This window comes from Miscanthus floridulus, unplaced genomic scaffold (genome assembly GCF_019320115.1).
Source record: "Miscanthus floridulus cultivar M001 unplaced genomic scaffold, ASM1932011v1 fs_307_3_4, whole genome shotgun sequence".
Lineage (NCBI taxonomy): Eukaryota > Viridiplantae > Streptophyta > Magnoliopsida > Poales > Poaceae > Miscanthus > Miscanthus floridulus.
The window spans coordinates 28721-53209 of NW_027096554.1; the positions used below are offsets into that span (position 1 = coordinate 28721).

Below are 24489 nucleotides of genomic sequence, written 5' to 3' on the forward strand. Positions count from 1 at the left end.
AACTCCATACATCATCCATTTGACTCATAATCACCTTAACCAAACAAAAAATAAAGATATTCTATGTCTTCAACCAAAAGCAGCTGGGACGACTTCGTCCTAAAAAAGCCAGAATGAAACTGGCATCCCTCATCTCTCGTCAACTCGACTTCAATCAAGCACACGCGTAGAAACCGATGGAAAATCCGCCGGCACGGCAAGATCCACCGCTTGGCCGGCAGCGCGAAACTGACCAAAACCCATCCCACGGCACACGGCACGGCGCGGCGCAAGTGGCGAGGAAAACTGGCCTTTCCGCTGCGCTTTCCCACCACCGCCAACCCCCCCACTATTTACGCCCGCCTCGGCCCCGGCACGCCCTCCCCCGCCCCGAGAGCGACCGGCACTAGCGCTGAGTGGCGCTGGGCAGGGGCAGCCGCGCGTGCGAGCGAATAAACAACGCCGCGACGAGAAGAGAGCAGAGGGCGGGGCACCGGGCAGTGGGGGCTCGGAGGCCGAGGGAGGCGAGGAAAGCGGCGGGTGCTGGGCCGCCCGCGCCGGTGCCGAGGCCCTCACCGCCCTTCCGTCTGTCCCCCGCTTGTCGCCACCGCCGCCGCCCGTTCGCGATCCTTCCGTAATTCCGTTTCCGCTTCCTCTCCCCGCACCCCTTTTTAACGCCCCGCGTCGTCCTCCCTTCCGTCGCCGCTGCGTTCCGTGCCTGTCCTCGCGGGTTCTCCTCTCCCCCAATCGCTGCGCCAGGGCGCCGCTTTCGCCGCCGGATCTGGGCGCCGGACGGTGCCCCTGCCGAATCGATGGCGCGAGCGGCGCTCCGATTGGGCGCCCGCGCGGTCGCGCTCCTCATCCTCGTGTCAGGTGCGCCTGCCTCTCTCTCGCTTCTCGCCTGTCTCCTCGGCACCGTCTAAATTGTGCTTTGAGGCTGCGGTCGCCGTGTTGATCGAGCGATTCATTCGCTGGGACTGTTTCGGCGTGGTGCGCTCGTTGAGCTAGGAAACATACTTGCTTCGGATTTTGCGATATTTGTGGACTAATCACTCTTTCGTTCGGGTGATGCAGTGGCTCTGCTTCCACTTGTCACTTCCGACGATGGGTACAAACACTGCGAGGGTATCGTCAGGGGCTGGGCGGATTCCTCCACTGGGCGCGAGAAGGACGGGGACAAACTGAGCCTCAAGGATTTGCTCTTCTTCCTCCACATTCCTAGGACTGGAGGCCGCACCTACTTTCACTGGTACATTCGCTGGACTGGACATCAGTTTGGTTCACAGTAATCTAAGGTGTATCCCGCTGATGTTTCATGCCTTGCAGCTTCCTCAAAAAGCTGTATACAAATGCGCAGGAATGCCCGCGTTCTTACGACAAGCTACGGTTCGACCCAAGGTGAGGAAAGTTAGCTCTCAACGTTGCTCAACTACACCATCATGTCGATTGGGCAAAATTCGACAAACGTTATCTGTTTCTTGAGCACCTCATCTCAGTTCTGAATCATAGCACCGTTCTGGTGAACTGTCTGAATTAGTTAAAAAATGAGTGTTTCCTTCAAATTCTGTGTGCCATATGCCCTGCTGTTTTAATTAATTAATTTGTGGCCTTTATGAAAATATTTCTTTGAAAATACTCGCTCTAACAAAATTATCTTCTATTTTACAAATTTAGATCACGAACCAAATAATTTAAATGTAATCTATGGCTTACTACATTTCTGTCTAGTGAAATATTGTTCTTAGTGCTTACCTGACCAGGAATGTGAAAGTTGTTAACATGGATGGTCTCCCAGTATGCTAATTACCGCATCCTAGTATATGCATAGCAATTACATCTTCAAATTGTTAACTGGCATTTTACATTGATGTCGTGACCTGTCTATGGGTCATGCCAACAAATATGTAGGTAGTGAAGGAGCACTTTTTTAATTGTCGTTCCTTATGAAGCAACTGTCAGTGTTTGTCCCCATGAGTTCATTTCCAAGATTTTTTCTTAAGATAATTTGCTGACAACTAATGACATTTTGGTATTCTTATCAGCCATCCAGATTGCAAGCTGGTTGTTAGTCATGATGACTATAGCTTAACTTCCAAGCTGCCAAGGGAGAGAACTTCTGTTGTAACAATACTAAGGAACCCAGTTGATCGTGTATTTAGCACATATGAGTTCTCAGTGGAAGTTGCAGCTAGATTCCTTGTGCACCCAAACTTAACTTCTGCAAAGTTAATGACTACCCGTGTGTTAACAAAGTCTCGTGCTGTCAGTACTTTGGACATCTGGCCTTGGAAGTACTTGGTTCCATGGATGAGGGAAGATCTGTTTGCCAGGGTATGCCTATCCACTTCAGTTCAACCTTTGGTTTAGATTTGTACTTTATAGAATTATAGTGGCTGAAAGTACTCAGTAACATATGGTGGATATGCTTGTGGGCTCATATTGCAGCTGTTCAAATGCAATAGTTTTGACAAAATGCTGTCAAGATACTTTATTTTCTAAAACATGTACCTTATATTTTGGGACCTTGTGCTTTATATTCAACATTTAATTGGATCTTTGATAGATATCTATATCTGATATTAACCAAACCAAACACCAATTGTAATAGATATAAATCAATTGATCCACTTTGTATTTTCCTTAAATTGGTAGAGAGCTCTGTATATTACAGTTTCCCTACCATCCATAGTATTCCATGACAGTGATTCAACATCCTAGTTTTGTCAGAAGGTTCCAAGTGTGACCCCCCTTGAGCTTCAATAATAGTTACACTTCTTGTCATATTTGATTTGAACAACCAAGAGCATAGATTCTAAATTATCTTGGAACTAATAAACTTATAAGTTATAAATTACAACTACGATTCTTCCATTGCCATAGAATGTTCCTTCAATGACTATACTGTAACTTTACAGAGAGATGCCAGGGGGAATGACACAGTTCATAGTAGTAAGAAGGTCAATGCATATGATGTGGAGGATATGGTTATGCCGTTACATCAGTACATCAATGATCCAGTTGCCCATGAAATCATTCATAATGGTGCTACCTTTCAGGTATGGTGACGTGTCATTTTTGTATATATCAACTTCTGTTGTACCTTGTACTATCCTGTATGGTTTTATTTGTTTACTGTCTCTGTTCTAACTGTGTATTGGGAACTGTAAACTGTCCTCCATTCATTTTCTCTGGCCTCCCTCAACATTGATATTTTCCATTGTAACAAATTATACAATAACATTTGCTGCAGTATTGATTTGTGATTTCCATCCACTTTGTCAATTTTCCATATTTTGATTATTTTCAAAAGATGATCATTTACATTTTAGATCTGTGATGAAGTACATATCTTGCTACTATTTTTCATGAAATATGTGATCATTCCCTACTTGAACAACCTGGATAGCTCATGCGATACAGCTGGACAATCAAAAACAGATGCATGCATGCTTACTATGACTTTTTTTACTGATATGATATATCCACCACAGTTAAACCTCTACTTCATCACCATGTGTTCTCAAACAATGACAAGTTCAGCAGTTCTATTATATGCATATACATTTTCCTACAGAACCTCAGGATCTTTATAAGAATAATTGGGAGAAAAACCTTTGTGGACAGATTGAGCAGAATAAAATAGTGTTTTTTTTCCCATACCAATTTCCCAGTACACATTGTCCTGACAAACTGATCAATTTGTATATTCACTGTTCAGTAATTTTGTTGCAAATCTGTACCAGTACTGTGTTTTGTCTCATGTGTATTTGTGTTATACTACTGTATTATATCTTCTCACACAAGCAAAACTGTATTAAACATCTGGCTGCAGGTGATTTCCCAGCCAGCTTTAACGATCTGGTTTTGCTAATTTGTTTATGTGTACTCATGTTACCTTGGCAGATTACTGGGTTAACGAACAATTCATACTTTGACGGAGCACATGAGGTTCGGCATTGTGTCAGAAAGCATCCAGATCTTGGTCGTATTGTGCTTGAAGTTGCTAAGGTATATACCAAAGATGAATGTCGTGAAAGGTTTTTGTTGTGCGTTCCAATGGCCAAAGCATGTGATACATCATTCATTAACTATATTCTCCTGCATGCAAAACATCACTGTGTTGACTATACAGTAATGCAGAAGGGACTTAAACAGTAGGTAAATGCATTATGACAATAACATTTACTAAAACAAATACATCCATTCAGTATACGAAGGCGGGTCTGGAGTTTTTTTTATATACTTCCCTCCCTAAAGTAATACCATGATATTTTATTACAGAATAGGCTGGACCAGATGCTATATGTAGGACTTACGGAGGACCATGAAGAATCAGCGAGGTTGTTTGCTCATATGGTAGGAGCACAGGTGCTTTCACAATCTGGGACATTGAATTTAGATCTCAAGGAAGATGTGCCCAGTGAGACTGGTAATACACATTGCAATCTGGTGGTCCTAACTTATTATTGTGTCTTCAGTAGTTGCATTTATGTTATTTTAGACCAATGGCCAACAGCTCAACTTTATCTTTTATTGATTATTGAAACTGAATGATAGTACAGCTATGTTTTGATGAGACAATTCCCTAACAAATTAGCAATGCATCACTGCAATTGTCGAAACCCAAGCATAGATTCATGCATCAATACGGAGATATCGTATGTGCATCCCTGATCAAAATGAATGTGAGTTTGAACCAGCATAACATTCAGCAAAAGTACAGACTAGTGGAATGAAGCTGCTCATCAACCACTTAATGCATAAGCAGCACTCTAACTGTGGCTGGTGTAGCATTTGAAGTAGCAACTTGTGGTTTTGTGCATGATTTGCTGCACTAAAAACATTAGGGCAAATCTGAAAAAAGGTGACTTGAAGAAATAACTTAACATTAAGCCAGGAAGGCTATGAAAGAAAGTGACTTGAAGAAATAATTACACAAAGAAATCTTATGTTTATTCTGGGTATATGATTCTCCATATTCTTTTGATACAGTTTTGACAACTCAAAGATGATAAATGAGGATCTAATCTCTACTGTTCACAGACTCTCACCCATCCATGGTGGAGCCCAATGATGAAGAAACAAACGAACATCTGGTATGAGGGTGGTTATAAACCTTATAATTGCGCTGTTTAGTTTTGCGTGATTATATAGTAGAATCTGTACACTCCATCTCATATTTATGTTCTCTTGATAGAATAGCACGCATGGTTGGCAAAATAATGAAGCCCTGAACTCTACCAACGATGAACATGGAAAAGGAAATGTAATACACTACTTGAAGGACTCAATTATTTGTGTAGAGTGTTCTTTCTTTTATTTCCGTTTTCTTTTTGCGAAACCTTGTGTAGAGTTTTCTGTTATTAGCCTGTGATCACAATGCTAGTTTATTCCTGATGCCAGGTGACTGTTGGTAAACTGATGGAAGCTTATGAAACTTGCATCGCCAAACTGCGGAAGTCTCAATCTAGCCGTCGTAAAATATCCCTAAAGAAAGTTCAGGAAGCAAACTTTTCAAAAGAGGTAACGACCAAACATTGAACATTGCTTTTGATTCATTTTGTATTTTGCGAGTACAGAAATCTGCATCATATGTACCTGATTCCCTTGTCTATATCGATATCAAATACAAATTGAAGCTCAGAAAAAGGAAATAGGGATACAAATGCTAAGGCTTATGTGCTCAAAACTTCACAATCATTCATGTGCTTATATTTTTGTCATAACTAAAACAGCAAAAATAATTGGAAATTTCTGATGGTGTTTCTAGCTTATGTGGATACCCAATTTCTTTCCTCTCTATCAATATCAAGTACACACTGAGGCCATGAAAAAAGAAATAGAGATATAATTGCTAAGGCTGATGTGCTCAAAACTTCACAATCATTCATGTGCTTATCTTTTTATCATAATGGAACACTCAAATAATAGGCGGAAATTTCTGCTTGTTTCTATCTTATATTATAGTCCTTTCATATTAGAATGTTTCAGCAATGACATAGGAAGTACTGTTTGCAGGCACGGAAGCTGGTACCTGAGGCAATTTTGAAACAAATTATCTCGTTGAACAGCCTTGACATGGAACTTTATGATCATGCTAAGAAAATTTTTACCCAGGAACATCTGATGCTAAAAGCTCAGCAATCCATGGTGGGGCAGCACAGACAGTTGGCAGAACAAAAGGTTTATTCAAACTCAAAGAACACTACTTATGCGGTTCATTTTAGTTTGACAAGCTTTTCCTGCAAGAATTAAGAATCTCAGTGATGTGTGGTGGACATGGGTGAGGTCCAGAGGGTGTACCATGGCTAACCACGCTAATTTTTGAAATACAATCTAGTCAAATTTGACAAATAAGGGAGCCTGCTTCATATCAACAGTCATCGAGTGCTTGAATATGTTAGTTTTCCAATTTACTTGACATAACATTAACATCACATGTGCTACTATTCGATGCATGCGCACATGCCAGGGATGAAACACGATAAGATGAACCATTCTCGTATGTGGTGGAACTGTGGAAATGAAGAATTGTACTTCTGCTATTAGCAAGCCTCATGTGCTTTGCCTTATCTCTTTCAGGAGGGCTGGATCAGCATATTCTGCAGCGACGGGATTTGCTCGCCTTGGATGGTGGTCTTGCTTGGCGTAGGGATCATCACTATCATAGTTTTGGTCACATCTGCTGTAACGACGAGAAAAAGAACGTCTAAACTTAAGGTTTAAATAGAATTCATGAGGCAGTCTCTAGATTTTGATGTACAGTCTGATGATGCCCCCAGACATTACCCTATGCATTCTTTGGGGCAGAGGTGTTAGCAACTTAGCATCCACAGAATCATCGTGTCGTGCGGTCGTACTGGTGCCAGACAATTTGAGATGCTGCGTTGGTAGTGTGTTCACAAGTATAGATAACTTGTAAAGTACAGTAGTATAGGATGGACTCACTCTGAATTGTGGGGCTCATTACATGTGACAGTCCTGTAATGGGTGCTCACCGGCGACGGGCGTCACCCGCGCCATCCCTGGGCCTCTGGTCCGACGCAACGGCCACGGCCCACGGGCGGTTGTCGGGATGCTATCATGCTAGAGACTGGTGAAGCGGCGGCGAGGATACATGCAAGACCGAAGAGAGGCACGAGGAGAAAGTCGTCGCCTGTTTTGGTGTGGGGGTGGTGGCCACGGGAGGAGCTTTTGGCACAGGGAGTCAGAGAAGCGGCGGCTTCAGCTTTGGGTAGCGACCATGGGCTCTAGGAGGCATAGCTTCAGGCGCCCATAGGCTTCGGGCAATGCCGACCGTATCAAGACTGAACCACGAGATAAAAAGGTAGGGTGCGCGCAGGAAGGTTTGAGCCGTTGGATCCGGGGCGGGGGTGGTGCCAGAGCTCGGAGCTGCACGATTTTGGTGTGGAGGTGCTTCGGTGAGAAGCCTAGGCTAGCCATGGAGAGGCGCGTGTTGGTTAGCTCTCTGGCGAGCGGCTCGAGAAGGCCGGTGGCGCTAGAGCGCACGGCCGGTCGGCGTAGACGAGAACTCGAGGAAAACAATGGAAAATCCGCTGGCACGGTAAGATCCGGCACTAAGAAGTAAGAACAAATATAATTCCGCTGGCCGAGGGCCGAGGCCGGCAGCGCGAAACAGACCAAAACCCATCCCACGGCACGGCACGGCGCGGCGCTTTCCCACCAGGTCACCACCGCTGCTGCCACTGCCAAGTGCCAAACCCCCACTATTTATGCCCGCCTCGGCCTCGGCGGCTCGTCCCCGGCCGAATCGATGGCGCGGGCGGCGCTCCGATTGGGCGCCCGCGCGCTCGCGCTCCTCGTCCTCGTGTCAGGTGCGCCCGCCTCCCTCTCGGCTGTCTCCTCGCCACGTCTGAATTCTGCTTTGCGGTTGCTGACGCCGTGTTGATCGAGCGATTCATTCGCTGGCACTGTTTCGGCGCTGTGCGCTCGTTGAGCTGGGAAACATACTTGCCTCGGATTTTTGCGTCGTTTGTGAACTAATTGAACGCTCGTTCGTTCGGGTGATGCAGTGGCTCTGCTTCCGCTTGTCAGTTCCGATGATGGGTACAAACACTGCGAGGGTGTTGTCAGGGGCTGGGCGGATTCCTCCGCTGGGCGCGAGGAGGACGGGGACAGACTGAGCCTCAAGGATTTGCTCTTCTTCCTCCACATTCCTAGGACTGGAGGTCGCGCCTACTCTCGCTGGTACATTCGCTGGACTGGACATCAGTTTGGTTCACAGTAATCTAAGGTGTATCCCGCTGATGTTTCATGCCTGGGCAGCTTCCTCAAAAAGCTGTATACAAATGCGCAGCAATGCCCGCGTTCCTACGACAAGCTACGGTTCGACCCAAGGTGAGGAAAGTTAGCTCTCTACTTTGTTCAACTGCATCATCATGTCCATTGGGCAATTCGACAAACCATATCTGTTTCTTGAGCACCTCATCTGAGTTCTGATTAGTAGCACTGTTCTGTGAGCTGTCTGAATTTGTTAAAAAAAATGAACGTCTTCTTCGAATTCCTGGGTGCCATCTGCCCTGCTGTTTTGATTAGTTAATTTCATGGCCTTTATGAAAAAAGTGCTTTGGGAATACCCCTCTAGGAAAATTATCTTTTATTTTACAAATTGCGATCATAAACCAAAGAATTTAAATGCAATCTATATGGTTTACTGCATTTCGGTCTAATGAAATAATGTTCTTAGTGCTTACCTGACCAGGAATGTGAAAGTTGTTAACATGGGTGGTATCCCAGTATGCTAATTACTGCATTCTAGTATATGCATAGCAACTACATCTTCAAATTGTTAACTGACATTTTACATGGATGTCGTGGCCTGTCTATGGGTCATGCCAAGTTGCCAATAAATATGTAGGTAGTGAAGGAGCACTTTTTAATTGTTGTTCCTTATGAAGTAACTATCAGTGTTTGTCTCATGAGTTCAGTTCCAAGATTTTTTCTTAAGATAATTTGCTTACAATTTCTAATGATATTTTGGTATTCTTATCAGCCATCCTGATTGCAGGCTGGTTGTTAGTCATGATGACTATAGCTTAACTTCCAAGTTGCCAAGGGAGAGAACTTCTGTTGTAACAATACTAAGGAACCCAGTTGATCGTGTATTTAGCACATATGAGTTCTCAGTTGAAGTTGCAGCTAGATTCCTTGTGCACCCAAACTTAACTATCAGTACTTTGGACACCTGGCCTTGGAAGTACTTGGTTCCTTGGATGAGAGAAGATCTGTTTGCCAGGGTATGCCTATCCACTTCAGTTCAACCTTTGGTTTAGATTCGTACTTTATTGTGTCAGAAAGTACTCAGTAACATATGGTGGATATGATTGTGGGCTCAAAGTTGACAAAATGCTGTCAAGATACTTAATTTTCTAAAATATGGACCTTATATTTTGGGACCTTGTGCTTTATATTCAACATTGAATTGGATGTTTGATAGATATCAGTATCTGGTATTAACCAAACCAAACACCAATGGTAATAGAGATAAATCAGTTGATCCACTGTGGATTTTCCTTAAATTCGTAGAGATCGAGCTCTGTATATTACAGTTTCCCTACCATCCATTTACTTTTTAGGTGTTACAGGACAGTGATTCAACATCCTAGTTCCGTCAGAGGAGGGTTCCAAGTGTGACCCCTTGAGCTTCAATAGCAGTTACACTTCCATACTTTTTCTTGGCATATTTAATTTGAACAACCAGGAGCATAGATTCCAAATTATCTTGGAACTAATGAACTTATAGATCACAACTATGATTCTTCCATTGCCTGTATTAGAATATTCCTTCAATGACTATACTGTAACTGTCCAGAGAGATGCCAGGGGGATTGACCAAGTTCATAGTAGTAAGAAGGTCAAGGCATATGCATATGATGTGGAGGATATGGTTATGCCGTTACATCAGTACATCAATGATCCAGTTGCCCATGAAATCATTCATAATGGTGCTACCTTTCAGGTATGGTGACGTGTCAGTTTTGTATATATCAAGGGACTGTTTAGTTCCACCAAAATCCAAAATTTAGCACTATGCAAAAAGAAGATTTCCCATCACATCAAACTTGCGGTACATGTATGGAGTACTAAGGGGCTGTTTGGTTCCTTCCCCTCCTCCTAAAATTCCTGTCACATCGAATGTTTGAACACATGCATGGAGTATTAAATATAGACTAATTACGAAACTAATTGCACAACTTGCGACTAATTTGCGAGACGAATCTTTTAAGCCTAATTAGTCCATGATTTGACAACTTGGTGCTACAGTAAACATGTGCTAATGATGGATTAATTAGGCTTAAAAAATTCGTCTCAGAAATTAGCCTTCATCTATGTAATTAGTTTTATAATTAATTTATATTTAATGCTCCTTATTAGTCTCTAAACATTCGATGTGACATAAATTTTAGGAGCGGCTAAAGAACCAAACACCCCCTAAATGTTGATGAAATAAAAAACTAATTGCACAGTTTGATTGTACTTTACGAGACGAACGTTTTGAGCCTAATCAACGATTGAACAATTATTGCCAAATAAAAACAAAATAGTACAGTATTCCTGCCGCCACCGACTCTGGCCAACTAAACGAGGGCCAACTTCTGTTGTACTATCCTGTATGGTTTTATTTGTTTACTCTCTCTGTTCTAACTGTGTATTGGGAACTGTAAACTGTCCTCCATCCATTTTCTCTGGCCTCCCTCAACATTGATATTTTCCATTGTAACAAATTATGCAATAACATTTGCTGTAGTATTGATTTGTGATTTCCGTCCACTTTGTCAATTTTCCATATTTTGATTATTTTCTAGAGATCATCTACATTTTAGATCTGTAATGAAGTACATATCTTGCTACTATTTTTCATGAAATATGTGATCATTCCCAGGGTTTTTAATTTCGGTATCGCAAAAATTTCGGCCACCACCGAAATTACCGAATTTCGTGAAATTCGGCCTAAATTTCACCGAAATTTATTTAGAGATTAGCACATGAAGTATGTTTTTTCTAAAAAAAAGTTTAGTCTAAACAAATATTAGTATGATTTATTACTACACATCTATTGAATAGAAGAATATGCAATATAAACAATAGAAAAATATAAGTTTAGAGTTATATAACACATGTATTAAACCCCACTAGAATGTTATTGTAGAGAGATAGGGAAACACCACACACTCTCTTAGGGGGGTGACCTTTCATATATATAGCCCAATGGGGCTTGGAGTACAACATATCCAGATACAATGTATATAGGACTATACATGTCTAATACCCGCCCGCAGTCGCAGCGGGAGGATCTCGGACGCAAAGACTGGACCTAGAGTCAGTGAATAATTGTACAGGTAAGCCTTTGGTCATGATGTCCACGAACTGATGAGTCGAAGGGACATGGAGCACCCGAACCTGTCCCAAGGCAAGTCGTGGAAAAAGTGAATGTCGATCTTGATGTGCTTTGTGCGATGATAGTGGACAGGATTAGCGGTCATATAGACGACGCTAACATTGTCAAAGTCGACGACGGTCGCAGAAGCAATGGGCGCGTGGAGCTCCTGGAGTAGTTGACGAAGCCAACAACACTCGGCCACGACATGAGCAACCGCGCGGTACTCAGCCTCAACGCTGGAACGGGACACCATCATCTGGCGCTTGGAGGACCAAGAGACCAGGTTGTCGCAGAGGAAGACGCAGTAGCCGGACGTAGAGCGCCTAGAGTCTGGACAGCCCGCCTAGTCCGCGTCGGAGTACGCGGTGAGGGAGTTGACCGCCCGGAGCTGAGGTGGAGACCGGTGGACAAAGTACCCTTCACGTAGCGTAGGATGCGCTTGATCAAAGCGAAATGAGGCTCACGGGGATCATGCCTGAAGAGGCACACCTGCTGGACCGCGTAGGCGAGCTCGGGACAGGTGAGCATCAGGTACTGTAGGGCGCCGGCAAGACTCCGGTACTGGGAAGGATCAACGACTGGAGCTCCGTTGGTGGCTGAGAGCTTGGCACGAGCATCAACCGGTGTGGTGGTAGGGTGACACTCGGCCATGCCCGCCCGCTGTAGAAGATCCACAGTGTACTGGCGCTGGGAGAGGAACGGACCCTCTGGCGAGCGTGTGACGGAGATGCCAAGGAAGTGTGCAGGCTGCCGAGATCCGTCATGGCGAACTCAGAGTGAAGACGTGCCATTATGCATTGCAGGAGGTCGGCCGAGGACGCCATAAGGATGATGTCGTCGAAGTACAGGAGCATGTAGGCGGTAGCGTCCCCCTCTTTGAGCACAAAGAGGGACGTGTCGAAGACGGACTCGACGAAGCCGAGCAGCCAGAGATAGGCTGCAAAATGTTGGTACCAGGCCCGAGGAGCATGTTTCAGGCCATATAGAGACCGCTGTAGAAGACAAACATTGTCGCTATGAGCAGGGTCGACGAAGCCTGGAGGCTGCTAGCAGTACACGGTCTCCGCCAGATGACCATGAAGAAAGGCATTCTTCACGTCAAGCTGGTGAATCGGCCAGGATCGCAAAGCAGCAATGCTGAGGACAACGCGTATCGTGGCAGGATTTACGACAGGGCTGAACGTCTCGTTGTAGTCAATGCCGTGGCGCTGAGAAAATCTGCGAACCACCCAACGCGCCTTGTGGTGGGCTAGGGAACTGTCCGAGTGGAATTTATGTTTGAAAATCCACTTGCCCGTCACAACGTTGGCGCCAGGAGGACGAGGAACGAGGCACCATGTCCTGTTAGCAACGAGCGCCTTGTACTCGTCAGCCATGGTAGCCCTCCACTGAGGGTCGGCCAAGGCACTCCGGTAATTCGTTGGTACCGACGAGATGACGGAGTGAGTGGCGGAGAAGTCGTAGCGCTGTACCAGACGAAGAGTGTTGGTCTATTACCGGGTAACCATCCGGTAGGCCAGCGGCGCAGGTGTTGGTGCAGGGGCCAGCACGACCAGCACCAGAGCAAGCTGCTCGGGCGGCGGTGGTGCAGGTTGCTCGGCCGCTAGTGGTGGTGCGGGCTGCTCGACCGCTGGCTCCGTCGCAGAGGCCCAGGGGCGCCGACTGTACGTTAGGTGGAAGTCCCGGGCTAGTGGAGCAGGGGTGGCCGCTGGTGGAGGTGGTGCGGCCGCCGGTGGAGCAGGGGTGGTAGCCACATAGGCTCGTGGAGAAGAATAGCGGGGTCGTCCAGCAACTCCGCCAGGACCACCTGAGTAGGTAGTGGTCGCTCAATGTCTGCGTGCGACGGAGCGGCCGCAGGGAGGCGCGTCGGCATAGTACCTGCAAGCAAGAAATCTAGGTTGCTCTCGTCAAATACAACATGGCACGAGATGATGATGCACCGGGTCGACAGATTGAGACAGCGGTACCCCTTGTGCGAGGAGGGATAGCCAAGAAAGACAAGCTGTCGAACGAGGGGCAAGCTTTGTGGCGAGCTGTGGCGGTGAAATTGGGGTAACAGAGACACCCAAAAACACGAAGATGGGAGTAATCAGGTGTCTTGTTGTAGAGTAGAGCATATGGGATGGCATTGCGAACGACGGAGCACGGGCGCCGGTTCAGCAGGTACGTCGCTATGGCGAGCGCCTTAGCCTAGTAAGGTGCTGGCATGTGCGCATGAATGAGCACAGTGCGGCTGATATTGTTTAGTGTGCGAAGAATGCGTTTGGCCTTGCCATTTTGTGGAGAAGTATATGGACATGAGAGGCGTAAATGAATACCATGGGAGGCAAATAAAGTCTAGATGGTATTGTTTACGAACTTGGTGCCATTATCGGCCTGGATGGATTTGATAGTGAGGCTGAACTGTGTGGAGACATAGTTGCAAAAATTGGTGATGTGTGCTGGTTATTGGCCTGGATGGATTTGATTGCGAGGCTGAACTGTGTGGAGACATAGTTGCAAAAATTGGTGATGTGAGCTGCAACCTCAGATTTGCGAACGAAGGGAAAAGTTCAACAAAAATGGGTAAAATCATCGAGCAAAACGAGGTAATATTGATAACCCAAGATACTAGCAACATGGGATGTCCACACGTCACAATGAATAAGTTCAAAAGGAATAGAGCTAAATGAACTAGAGTTTGATAAGGGCAGCCACACATGTTTGCCAAGCTGACACGAATGACATAGATGATGCTCTACTTTATTACATCCGATGGACTCATTATGGCGAAGAATGTCAATGGTGGTGGAGCTGGGATGACCAACATGGTGATACCAGAGGTCGGTGGAGATGGCGAGGCTGGCGTGCAGAGCGGAAGGTGCAGCGGGGATGGTGTAAAGGTCGCCAGCACTATTGCAGCAAAGCATCATGCGCCGGGTCAGGATATCCTTGACAAAAAAACCAAGAGCGTCAAATTCGATAGAATAGTTGTCCCTGGTGAACTGACGAACTGAAAGCAGGTTGTGCACTAGAGATGGAACAACTAGAACATTATCAAGAGGGAAATTTGACACGGGGGTTTGAAGGATAGACTCTCCACGACATGAAATAGGAAGATTTTGACCATTACCAACGGTAATGAAGGAGTGAGAGGAAGGATGGCGGGAAACGAGTATACCATCCGAGGAGCTCATGTGGGAAGAAGCACCTAAGTCTAACACCTAGGGATTCTGATCCTGGAGGTTGAGCTAGTTGAACGCGGTGACTAGGCCAGCATGGTTCCACATAGGAGCCGGCTGGGAGACCTGGAGCGGCACGAAGGTCGTGGGAGGCTGCACGGGCGAGAAGGCCATGTGAGCCTGAGGTGGCGCGTCGGCTACACCACAACACCAAGATTGATGATGGACAATCTGACGCTAAAAGTGGATACAACGATAGACGATCTGTCGCTAAAAAGTTATAGCGACAAACTTGTCTAGGCGGTGTAAGTGTTGTCGCTAAATACCTTTAGCGATAGACAACACTTTTACCGACAGATCATATGTTACCCTGAATACTTATAGCAAGCAAGTAATATATGTCCATCTTGCATTAGCAATGTTTACTTACATAGATCCAGCAGTCATGGAAGAACAGTCGGAATAGAGCGGCGCCATTGCTGCAATCGGCGTTTAGGGAACACTTCCTCGTTCATGGTGAGCTTAATGCGGCTGTAGTTCTTGGCATTGGTGCCCAGCAGGCAAAACTATAGAAGCCACAAGGGGTAGGCAGGGAGGTCGCAAGTGGTAGATCTATTGGCTGCAGGCGGCTGTAGGCAGCAGGGGCAGAGCCGATCGGCTAGGGCAGCTGCCAGCTGAGCGCTAGGCGCTACGGCATGGTCGGTGAGAGGAGGGCCAGGCCGTCCCTAGCCCTGGCTATGGCCGCTACCCGCCGAGGAGTCAGGGTTCTCGCTCGGCTCGCCGGCTCACCGCCGCACCGAACTGCCGGAGGGCGAAGGCAGTCAGGCGGGAGGTCGGAGGCTAGAGGGTCTAAGCGACAGAGGCGGGGTCCTGCGGATTCATCCACTAGAGCAGGGGCTTGCTGTGTGCAGGCGAGCTACTACCCACTGACATCAGGGTCAGGGACGACTCTCCGCTGGCTCCAAGCGCTGCCGACCCCTCTCGTCATGACGTCCCCACTAGGACGCACCCTCTAGCGACAAAAGGGGTCAGTGGTGCAGATGCCAACCTCTCTCCCAGCACCATGACTCCCAGGGACTGCTCGACCGCGTCCCCCTCCATCCGGCCCATGCCAGACGCTCTCGCTTGGGCCACCGATGGCATGGGTCACGATGGTGCCTCAGGCGATCCTACGGTTGTGCCCGGCTATGACCCATCTATCACGGCCGCCGCCACCTCCACCTGCATCGGTGGGGTCATGACCGGCTGCGTCGTGCTTGCCATGGTCAATGCCACGAGCGCGGTCAGCAGCCCTATCCGCCCCACCATCGACAGCGGTATCATGGCTATCACCGGCTGCTCCACAACCTCTGAAGGTGCCCCTTGAATGCCCACGTCTGCCCATCTCGCCGAGGGCACAGGTGCCACCATGGGTGGCGCCTGATCGGCCAGCAACACGGTCACACTAGCGCCGCTCCCGCCAAAAATAGGCATGACACCAGCCGACAGTCGCCGCCCCGATTGGAGGGCGATGCTCTTCTTCGCCACCAGCGCCAAAAGGATTTTGATGCCTACTGATGCTGCAAAGGACAAAAAACATAAGTCACGATGAAATCTGACTAAAACAGGAAAAAATAGAGGAATTGATAACTCACCTCAGCGCCGTCGGGTGGTAGATGCGTTTGGGGGACGAACACCCTGACCCTTGCCCTACCTCATCGGAATGAGGCCATTTTGAGCCCTCCCCCTGCTCCTGGGTAGAGGGGCTCACCCCTGGCAGCTCCTGGGGCACATTGGCAGAACGCCCCGCTCGCCTTGGCTCTTGGGGCGCGATGGTGGAGCCGCCCGCCTCCGCTGGCACCTCGGGTGGGACAGCAGACCCGCTCACCTCTATTGGCTCCTAGTGTAGGCCGATGGTATGTCCTGCCTCCACTGGCTCCCCAGACATCCCCTCCCCTCCATAGAATGGGAAGGGTCCCAACACCTACAAGGATGAACCGATGCATGTTAGCACATCCTCGTTCTCTAGGTTGTCCCACTCGATATCGTTGGCTACTGTTTCTTCTTCCTCCATCACCTTGTTGTCGTCACCATTGTCATCGTCATCATCATCATCAGTGTCCTCCCCTCATTCCCATGCCTGTAGCTTCCGCTTCTTCTTCCTCTTCTTGTCCTCCTTCACCTTCCTCAGCTGCTTGCCCTCAACGCGATTCACCGTCCTCACGGCCAAATCCCACGGCAGCGCCGCCAGGTGACCCATGAGGATGAGGTCCCTCGGTTGGTCTCTCCCCTCTTAAAGTTAGTCTCATGGGGTCAAGAAATCAATTGAAGAGAAAGCAAGAGAAAGGGAAACATACGAAGACAACATAGCCTAGCTCCGGCCGCATTGGAGGATGCCCCGACACCGGGTAGATGAAGTTGAGGGTGACACCCGCATTATCCCACAAAGGCTCCATCGCTTCCTTGATGCATTGTGTGATCTCAGAGTTGGGGAGCATTCCCTCGGCGAACATCGTTCCGTATAGCGGAAGCGCCTCGAGCGCCATCACATATAGTGGAAGCGCGCGCATCATCAACGACGTCGTTCTCCTTGCGTGGTAAGCCCCGATGACGTCTGACCCTTTCAGGTCGTTCTCCTTCAGGATGTGTATGGTGGCGATGTGGTCTCGGATCTTCTTCTTGTCCTTCTCCGGGATGCCCCACTTCCTCCACTGCTCCGGGGCCTCTTTGATCAGGCACCCGATGAACTTCGACAGAGGGGCAGCGGTGTCATTCTTGAGGTAGACCCCCTGCGAGTGCCACCCCTTGTTGGATGTCGAGAGCCACATGGATGGGTACTCACCAACCCGATTGTTCTGAAGTTGGATGCCGACGCACCCCATCGGCATGTGTAGCTCCTGCCTGCCACCCTTCTCCCTCTTCTTCTGGAGGTTGATGGTAAACAAATACCTCCACAAGTCAAAGTGGGGGCTGATCCCTAGGAATCCTTCACATAGCATGACGAACGCCGCCATGTGCTGGATCCCGTTGGGATTGAGATGCTGTAGCTCGATCTTGTAGAAGTGCATCAGCCCTTAGAGGAATTTGTGGGCGGGGGTCACAAGCCACGCTCGTGGAAGTGGGCGAACGACACCACATAGCCGTCGGGCGGCGACAACGAATCCTCATCGTCAGGTAGTAACCACTCCTCGGCCGAGGTCCGCGCGCTGAGAAGACCGCGATGGACAAGGCCCTCCATGCGCTGGAAGGTGATGTCAGAACAGCACCACGGATCCATTGGAGATGGGGGCGGATGGATGCGAGCTCAACGGCGACAGAGATGCAGAAGTAGGAAACCTAAGTGTTGGCGGCGGTAGCAGGGCTGCGGAGGTAAGGATGCAGGCGTGTGTATGAAACATGGAGGGCCAACCCTTTGGTTTTATAGGGGCGATGGGTGCGAGGAAACCAACCGCTCGCCTAGATCTCTGTGTCTGCCATGACCTGTCACCACGTCTCGTCATGAGGCATGCGCACGCAACCTATGGCCATCCCCTCGAAAAACGCACAGGATGTTTTGCCTCCCCGAACGGGCCACGACCCATCATAGGTAAGAGGGATACAGAGCTAAAGACGCTCCTATGGCCCGTCTAGGCCTAGGAGTTCAAGGGTTGGCCCACCGATAGGTTTGACAACTGCTCCGGGCACCTTTAGACTGAGGGGTGGAAAGGGATGGGCCCGCTAGTGGCTAGTACTCGGGCGCACGAGCGTCGTGGGCATCCTGGCCCACGTTCGAGTCTCGGTCGGATACTATCCATGGTTTTTCCTTGAAGAAAGGTAGAGAGCCCTCGGGACCGGTCGGATGGACCTGAGAACTATATGGATTGATCGCTGAGAATCTAGAGTTGGTCACCAGCTAACCCAAGCCGGACCCCTGCGGATGGGATGTCGGGGCCCCACTTGGACTAGCCCGTTAATAGTTCACTAAGCACCACGATTCGTCCATAGGGGAAAATCATGGCATGGCTTAGTCCATCTGTTTTTATCAGAAAAAATGCTTGAGGGAAGATGGTCACAAAGACGAGCCGACCCTCGATCGGACCCCTGCTATGGGCGGGGGCTCAAGGAAAGTTGGACTCGCAAAGAGACCGAACACACAATCGTAGAATGACATATCCCTATAGGGGTTGGAATAAAAAAGACCTTTTTTGACCCACCAAATCTCACGGCTATACCCTCGAGGGGTCCAATCACGACGAAAGGGAATCGCCGTCCCCAGGACACGCCGTGGGCAACAAAAGAAGGCCAAGGCCCTCAGAGTTCACCCATTCAAAAAAGCCTCCGAAGGAGTATTCTACTCCTTCGTAGGCTCGGGGGCTACTGTCCGGGACCAATACTAGGGTACCCAAAGAGGAGGAGCTAATGATCATCAACATTGATTCATCCGAGCAGTCAAGAGCGTGACTATAGCTCCAACTGACCCTAGGTGCATGGGATCCACCTCGCCCGACCTCTAGGGGCGAGCTTTGCCTCGCCCGACCCTAAGGTCGTGGGCTCTGCCTTGCTCGACCCTTGGGTTTGTGCTCTGCCTCGCCCAACAGAGACCCATACTGCCGCCAACCACTCTAGGTCCAAGCGTATGGGCCTAGGTCAAAACTCTACCACTAGGGAAGAGACTGACATGCCTCGATGTAACCCATGGCCATAATAGGCCATACCTGAGGGTTCACATCAAGAACGGTGTCGGGCGTGCTAGTGCTGTTCTACCTAACCCTTATATGAATGATGACAGGCGTGTTAGTTCACCACGACGTCCGCTGGGATGAGATGGAATGCCATGACCGGCAGAAGACGCCTGCTCATGGCGCTAGTGACAAATAGGGCTATGACATGGAGCTATCCCTATTGACATCTACAGGATCGGTAGGACCCGCATGAAGGTGAAGAAGGACCCGACGATCCTAAAGGCCTTCTTCTCTCTCTCGTTCTTCTCTTTTCCTCCGCAGTAACCCGTGCTTTCCCTTGGCCTATAAAAGGGAAAGCAGGGCAACCCATAAAGGGGATCCAATTCAATCTGATCCGATCTAATTAGATTGACCCATCGAGACCCAATCTAGATCAACACAAGAGAACTACACGAACACATGGCTGAGCAGCAATCGAGCTCTCAGCACGCATTCACTCCTTTCACTAGAGACTTGGGATCCTTCCCCTCTCTCACCTGTTTGTAACCCCTACTACAAACTTTCAGTGCTAGTAACACGAGCAACAATGATGAATTGGACATAGGGACTTTCTACCCAAACCAGTATAAACCTCATGTCCTCTAAGCACACCATCCGAGCTAGACGTGCAATACTAGAAATTTACTCATCGGTGGTAACTCGAAACAACGACACCATGAAACAAGTGATCTTCCTAATAGTTGATATGTGCCCGAGGTGGTCTTTCTTTCAACCTTGCATCCCGCATAATCCGAGTCAAAGTAACTAACTAGCTCAAACTTTGCTCCTTTGGGATACCACAAACCAATATTTTGTGTATGCTTCAAGTACCTTAATATTCTCTTTGTAGCCTTCAAATGGCTTTCTCTTGGTGAGGCTTGAAATCTTGCACACATGCACACACTAAACATGACATCTAGCCTTGATGTGGTCACATAGAGTAGGCTTCCAATCATAGACCGATACAACTTTTAATCCACCATATTACCACTTGCATCACTATCTAAATTGCCATTTGTTCCCATTGGTGCATTTATGGCCTTTACTTCATTCATGCCAAACTTCTTGAGCATGTCTTTGATGTACTTGCCTTGACTTACAAATATACCATTCTTCAATTGCTTAATTTGAAGACCAAGGAAGTAACTCAACTCTCCAATCATGGACATCTCAAACTCATTTGCCATCATTTTTCTAAACTCTTCACAAAAGTCTTGATTGATTGATCCAAATATGATATCATCAACATAGATTTGCAACACAAACAAGTCATTTCCAATCTTCTTTGTGAAAAGAGTGGTGTCAACCTTGCCCATCATGAAACCTTTAGAGAGTAGGAAGTCCCTCAACCTCTCATACCATGCTCTAGGTGCTTGCTTCAAGCTATACAATGCCTTCTTCAACTTGTACACATGGTTGAGTTTCTTGTCATCTTCAAAACCGGGAGGTTGCTCAACATAAACTTCTTCATTGATGTAGCCAATAAGAAATGCACTCTTGACATCTATTTGATAGAGGTTGATGTTGTGAACACAAGCATAGACTAGCAAGATTCTAATTGCTTCCAATCTAGTAACTGGAGCATATGTTTCTCCAAAGTCAAGACCTCAACTTGTGTATAGCCTTGTGCTACCAACCTTGCTTTGTTCCTTACTACTATCAAATCTTGATCTTGCATTGAAATCAACCAAGTATAGATTCTCATATCTAAAGCCTTTGAAGATCAAATTAGAGCCATCTACACTTTTGATCTCTACATCATCTACTCCAAATATGCATTTGAATCCAAGATCACACAATTGAGCCATGGATAGTAAATTGATGTTCAAGCTCTCAACTAGCAACACATTGGAAATGCTCATGTTATTGGATATTGCAATCTTACCAAGCCCTTTGACCTTGCATTTGTCATTGTCACCAAATATGATACTATCATAGCCATCATTGCCATTGGTATTGATTGAGATGAACATTGTTGCATCACCGGTCATGTGTTGAGTGCACCCACTATCAAGAACCCAATGCCTTCCTCCGACTTTATAATTGACCTACAAAAGAAGATCAATTCTTTTTAGGTACCCAAACTTGCTTGAGTCCTTGAAGGTTAGTTACTAAGCTCTTTGGCACCCAAATGGCTTTTTTCTTTGAGCACATCCATGGTGCACCAATGAACTTTGTCTTCACACCATTAGTACCCTTAGTAAGCACATAGAAAGAATCAAGCTTAATTGAGGATACATTGGCTTGAAACTTTTTTTTCATGCACTTTTGCTCTACATGACCAACTTACTTAACACCATGAGGTAGAAGTAGATGTGCTACAAGAAGGGTTAGTAGGAGCAACAATGATAGTCTTATAGAATGATCCATCAATTATATCACAAGTTAAGCCTTTGTCACATGTTACAACATGCTCCTTCTCATTTTGCTCAATAAGTAAAGAGGAATGAGCTTTTTCAAGCTTCTTGTAAGCCTTGCCAAGCTTCTCATGGGCTTCCTCTAGCCTCTCATGAGATGCATTGAGCTCATCAAAGGCTTGTTTAAGAGCTTTTAGTTCCTTGCGCAAGTCTATGCATTCCCTTCTCTTAATGTCAAAATGTTCTTTAGCATCTTCTAACATGTCAATTAGTTCATCTTTAGTGGTTCATCATCATTGTCACTTTCACCTTCACTTTCATTATCATGTTCCTCATCACATTCATCATCATAAGCATGTACCTTAGTGGCCTTAGCCATGAAGCATGATGGACTGTCGAAGAGAGAGGGCTTCTCATTGATAGCAAGGCTTGCAAGAGGCTTCTTCTTGGTGGTCTTGTCATCATTATTATCATCATCATCACTTGAGGAAGCATCACTATCCCAAGTGACCACATATGAACCACCCTTCTTCTTCTTGAAGGTCATCTTGTCCTTCTTCTCTTTCTTTTCCTTCTTGTCCTTCTTCTTGCTCTCCTTGTCATCATCATCATCATTATCGCCATTGTATGGACATTAAGCAACAAGATGATCCTTGCTTCCACACTTGAAGCACCTTCTTAATTCTTCCTTGTTCTTGGATTAAGATTTCTTCCTTCTAGCATGATAGCCTTTCTTCACCATGAACTTGCCAAATCTCTTCACAAAGAGAGTCATCTTCTCATCATCATCATCATCCCAAGAGAATGAGCCTTCATCTTCACTTGATGTGTCTTGCTTGGCCTTGCCCTTGGCCTTGCCCTTGGATGATGTGGCTTTGAATGCCACACTCTTCTTCTTATCATCCTTCTCATCTTTCTTCTTCTTTTTTCTTCTTTCTCATCATTATCTCTATATGCATCATCGGTCATGATATCTCCTAAGATTTGGTTTGGTGTCATTGTGTCCAAACCGGTCCTCACTAGCGAGGTGACCAACATGCCAAATCTTGTGGGTAAGCATCTCAAGAACTTATGAGAAAAGTCCTTGTCCTTCACTTTCTCACCAAGTGCTTTGAAATCATTGACAAGCACCTCCATTCAATGGAACATGTCCGGCACCCTCTCATCTTCCTTCATCTTGAAGCTAGCAAACTTCTCCTTGAGAATGTATGCCTTTGCACCCTTTATTGCCTTGGTTCCCTCAAATGATTCTTCCAACTTCTTCCAAACCACATGAGTCATCTCAATGTTTTTGATTTGCTCAAAAGTTCTCTCATCAATAGCATCATGAATAGCACTAAGAGCAATATCATTGTTTTGGAGTAGCACTTCTTCGGCCTTGGTGGGATTCTCTGAATCGGCTATCTCAATTTTGGTCTCCACCACCTTCCACACCTTTCTATTGATTGACTTGATGTGTGTGGTCACTTTAGACTTCCAATATGGATAATTTATGCCATTAAATTGGGGTGACTTATTGGTGTCGTTGATTTGAGCCATTTTAACACCGAAGGTTGTTAAGCCTTAAATCACAGTGACCATGGCTCCGGTACCACTTGAAAGGTCTTAATGGCTAGAGGGGGGTGAATAGCCTATTAAAAATTTCTACAACAACACTTAGCAAAGATGTTAGACAATTAAATGATGAAGCGAGTGTTGCGCTAGCCTACTAAAAATGCAAGCCACCTACCACAATTCTAGTGACTACAATCTCTAAGAACACAATGGCTAAATTACTACACTAAGTTAGTGTGCTCTCAAAGGCTAACTAAAGAGCCACACTAACCACTAGACCCGACATAAGCTTGCTCTCAAAACTAATTACACTAAAGAGCGAAGTAACACTAGAAATGTAAATGCAAGGTAGGGGATGTGATGATTATACCACCGCATCGAGGATAGAGCCAATCACAATATGATGGAGCCAGTCAATCACAATCAATCAATGAATACCAAGAAAACCTCAGACAAGGTGACACATGATTTTTTACCGAGGTTCACTTGCTTGCCAGCAAGCTAGTCCTCGTTGTGGAGATTCACTCACTTGAAGGTTCATGCGCTAATTGGCATCATATGCCAAACCCGCAACCGGGTGCTGCACAACCAACACAAGATGAGGATCACACAAGCCACAAGCAATCCACTAGAGTTACCTTTGGCGCTCTGCCGGGGAAGGCACAAGAACCCCTCACAATCACAATGATCGGAGCCAGAGATAATCACCTTTCTCCGCTCGATGATCCACCAATCATCGGGCCATCTAGGTGTCGGCAAACACCAAGAGTAACAATTCCACCAGCCCAAATCGTCCAACTAGTGCCACAAGATGCTAGAACACTAAGCAATGCGATAGAGGCTCTCCAATCTCACTCAAGATGATGAAATCACGTGTGTAAGTGAGTGGAGTGGTGTGCTCAGCTCTCAAACGGTGTATGCAGCTATTAGATGTGCCAAGATAGTGGCCAAGGCCGGCCACTAGCTCTATTTATAACCCCACAAGCAAATAGAGTCGTTACCCATTTAGAGCAGCTTTCTGTGAGGGCACCAGACACGGCGGTGCCTGGCACCGGACATGGCGATGCTCCTTGCAATGGTCACTTTCCAACGGCTAAAAACTAGCTGTTGGGGCACTAGACAGGACAAATCACCAATGGTTTTCATTCCCTGCACAAGATCCTGGTCAGCACCAAGTCTAATCAGCTGGGCACGAGCGAGTCCTTCAGCACGAGCTTTTACCTCCTTGGCCCTATTGTGATTAGAGCGAACCGATATCTTCGTCTCTTCAATATTCTCCGAGAACTTCTGCTTATCTCTACGGAGGGCTGATCGAAGGCAATTAGAGAAAGTCAGACAAATGAAGAACAGAGAAATAA

General features: G+C 46.8%; 2 protein-coding genes across 3 annotated transcripts; both read left to right on the top strand.

Annotated features, from left to right (window-relative positions):
• Positions 1 to 360: 360 nt before the first annotated feature.
• On the top strand, positions 361 to 6842 carry LOC136531227 (protein-tyrosine sulfotransferase-like). The gene is made up of 12 exons (XM_066523907.1): positions 361 to 852; positions 1054 to 1228; positions 1306 to 1377; positions 2022 to 2310; positions 2895 to 3035; positions 3883 to 3987; positions 4261 to 4408; positions 5023 to 5075; positions 5177 to 5245; positions 5383 to 5502; positions 5998 to 6162; positions 6562 to 6842. Exons 1-12 carry the CDS (start codon positions 792 to 794, stop codon positions 6703 to 6705), a joined length of 1542 nt encoding a protein of 513 aa, XP_066380004.1. The 5' UTR covers positions 361 to 791; the 3' UTR covers positions 6706 to 6842.
• Positions 6843 to 7022: 180 nt separating this feature from the next.
• Positions 7023 to 10261, top strand: LOC136531229 (protein-tyrosine sulfotransferase-like). 2 transcript variants are annotated; one of them, XM_066523908.1, is made up of 5 exons: positions 7023 to 7814; positions 8013 to 8187; positions 8266 to 8337; positions 8993 to 9236; positions 9812 to 10261. In XM_066523908.1, the coding sequence occupies exons 1-5, from the start codon at positions 7754 to 7756 to the stop codon at positions 9965 to 9967; spliced, it is 708 nt and encodes a 235-aa protein (XP_066380005.1). In that variant the 5' UTR covers positions 7023 to 7753; the 3' UTR covers positions 9968 to 10261. The 2 variants fall into 2 exon arrangements, with proteins under 2 accessions (XP_066380005.1, XP_066380006.1); XM_066523909.1 differs by having other exon boundaries at positions 9008 to 9236.
• Positions 10262 to 24489: the final 14228 nt, after the last annotated feature.

What these genes read in the sequence shown, in the direction of transcription:
- LOC136531227 (XM_066523907.1), top strand. Translation starts at nt 792, where the DNA reads ATGGCGCGAGCGGCGCTCCGATTGGGCGCCCGCGCGGTCGCGCTCCTC. An exon ending in AAGCTACGGTTCGACCCAAG is followed by an intron (nt 1,378 to 2,021) that starts GTGAGGAAAGTT and finishes TATTCTTATCAG; the next exon opens with CCATCCAGATTGCAAGCTGG. An exon ending in ATGAACATGGAAAAGGAAAT is followed by an intron (nt 5,246 to 5,382) that starts GTAATACACTAC and finishes TCCTGATGCCAG; the next exon opens with GTGACTGTTGGTAAACTGAT.
- LOC136531229 (XM_066523908.1), top strand. Translation starts at nt 7,754, where the DNA reads ATGGCGCGGGCGGCGCTCCGATTGGGCGCCCGCGCGCTCGCGCTCCTC. An exon ending in GCTCCTCGTCCTCGTGTCAG is followed by an intron (nt 7,815 to 8,012) that starts GTGCGCCCGCCT and finishes CGGGTGATGCAG; the next exon opens with TGGCTCTGCTTCCGCTTGTC. An exon ending in AAGCTACGGTTCGACCCAAG is followed by an intron (nt 8,338 to 8,992) that starts GTGAGGAAAGTT and finishes TATTCTTATCAG; the next exon opens with CCATCCTGATTGCAGGCTGG.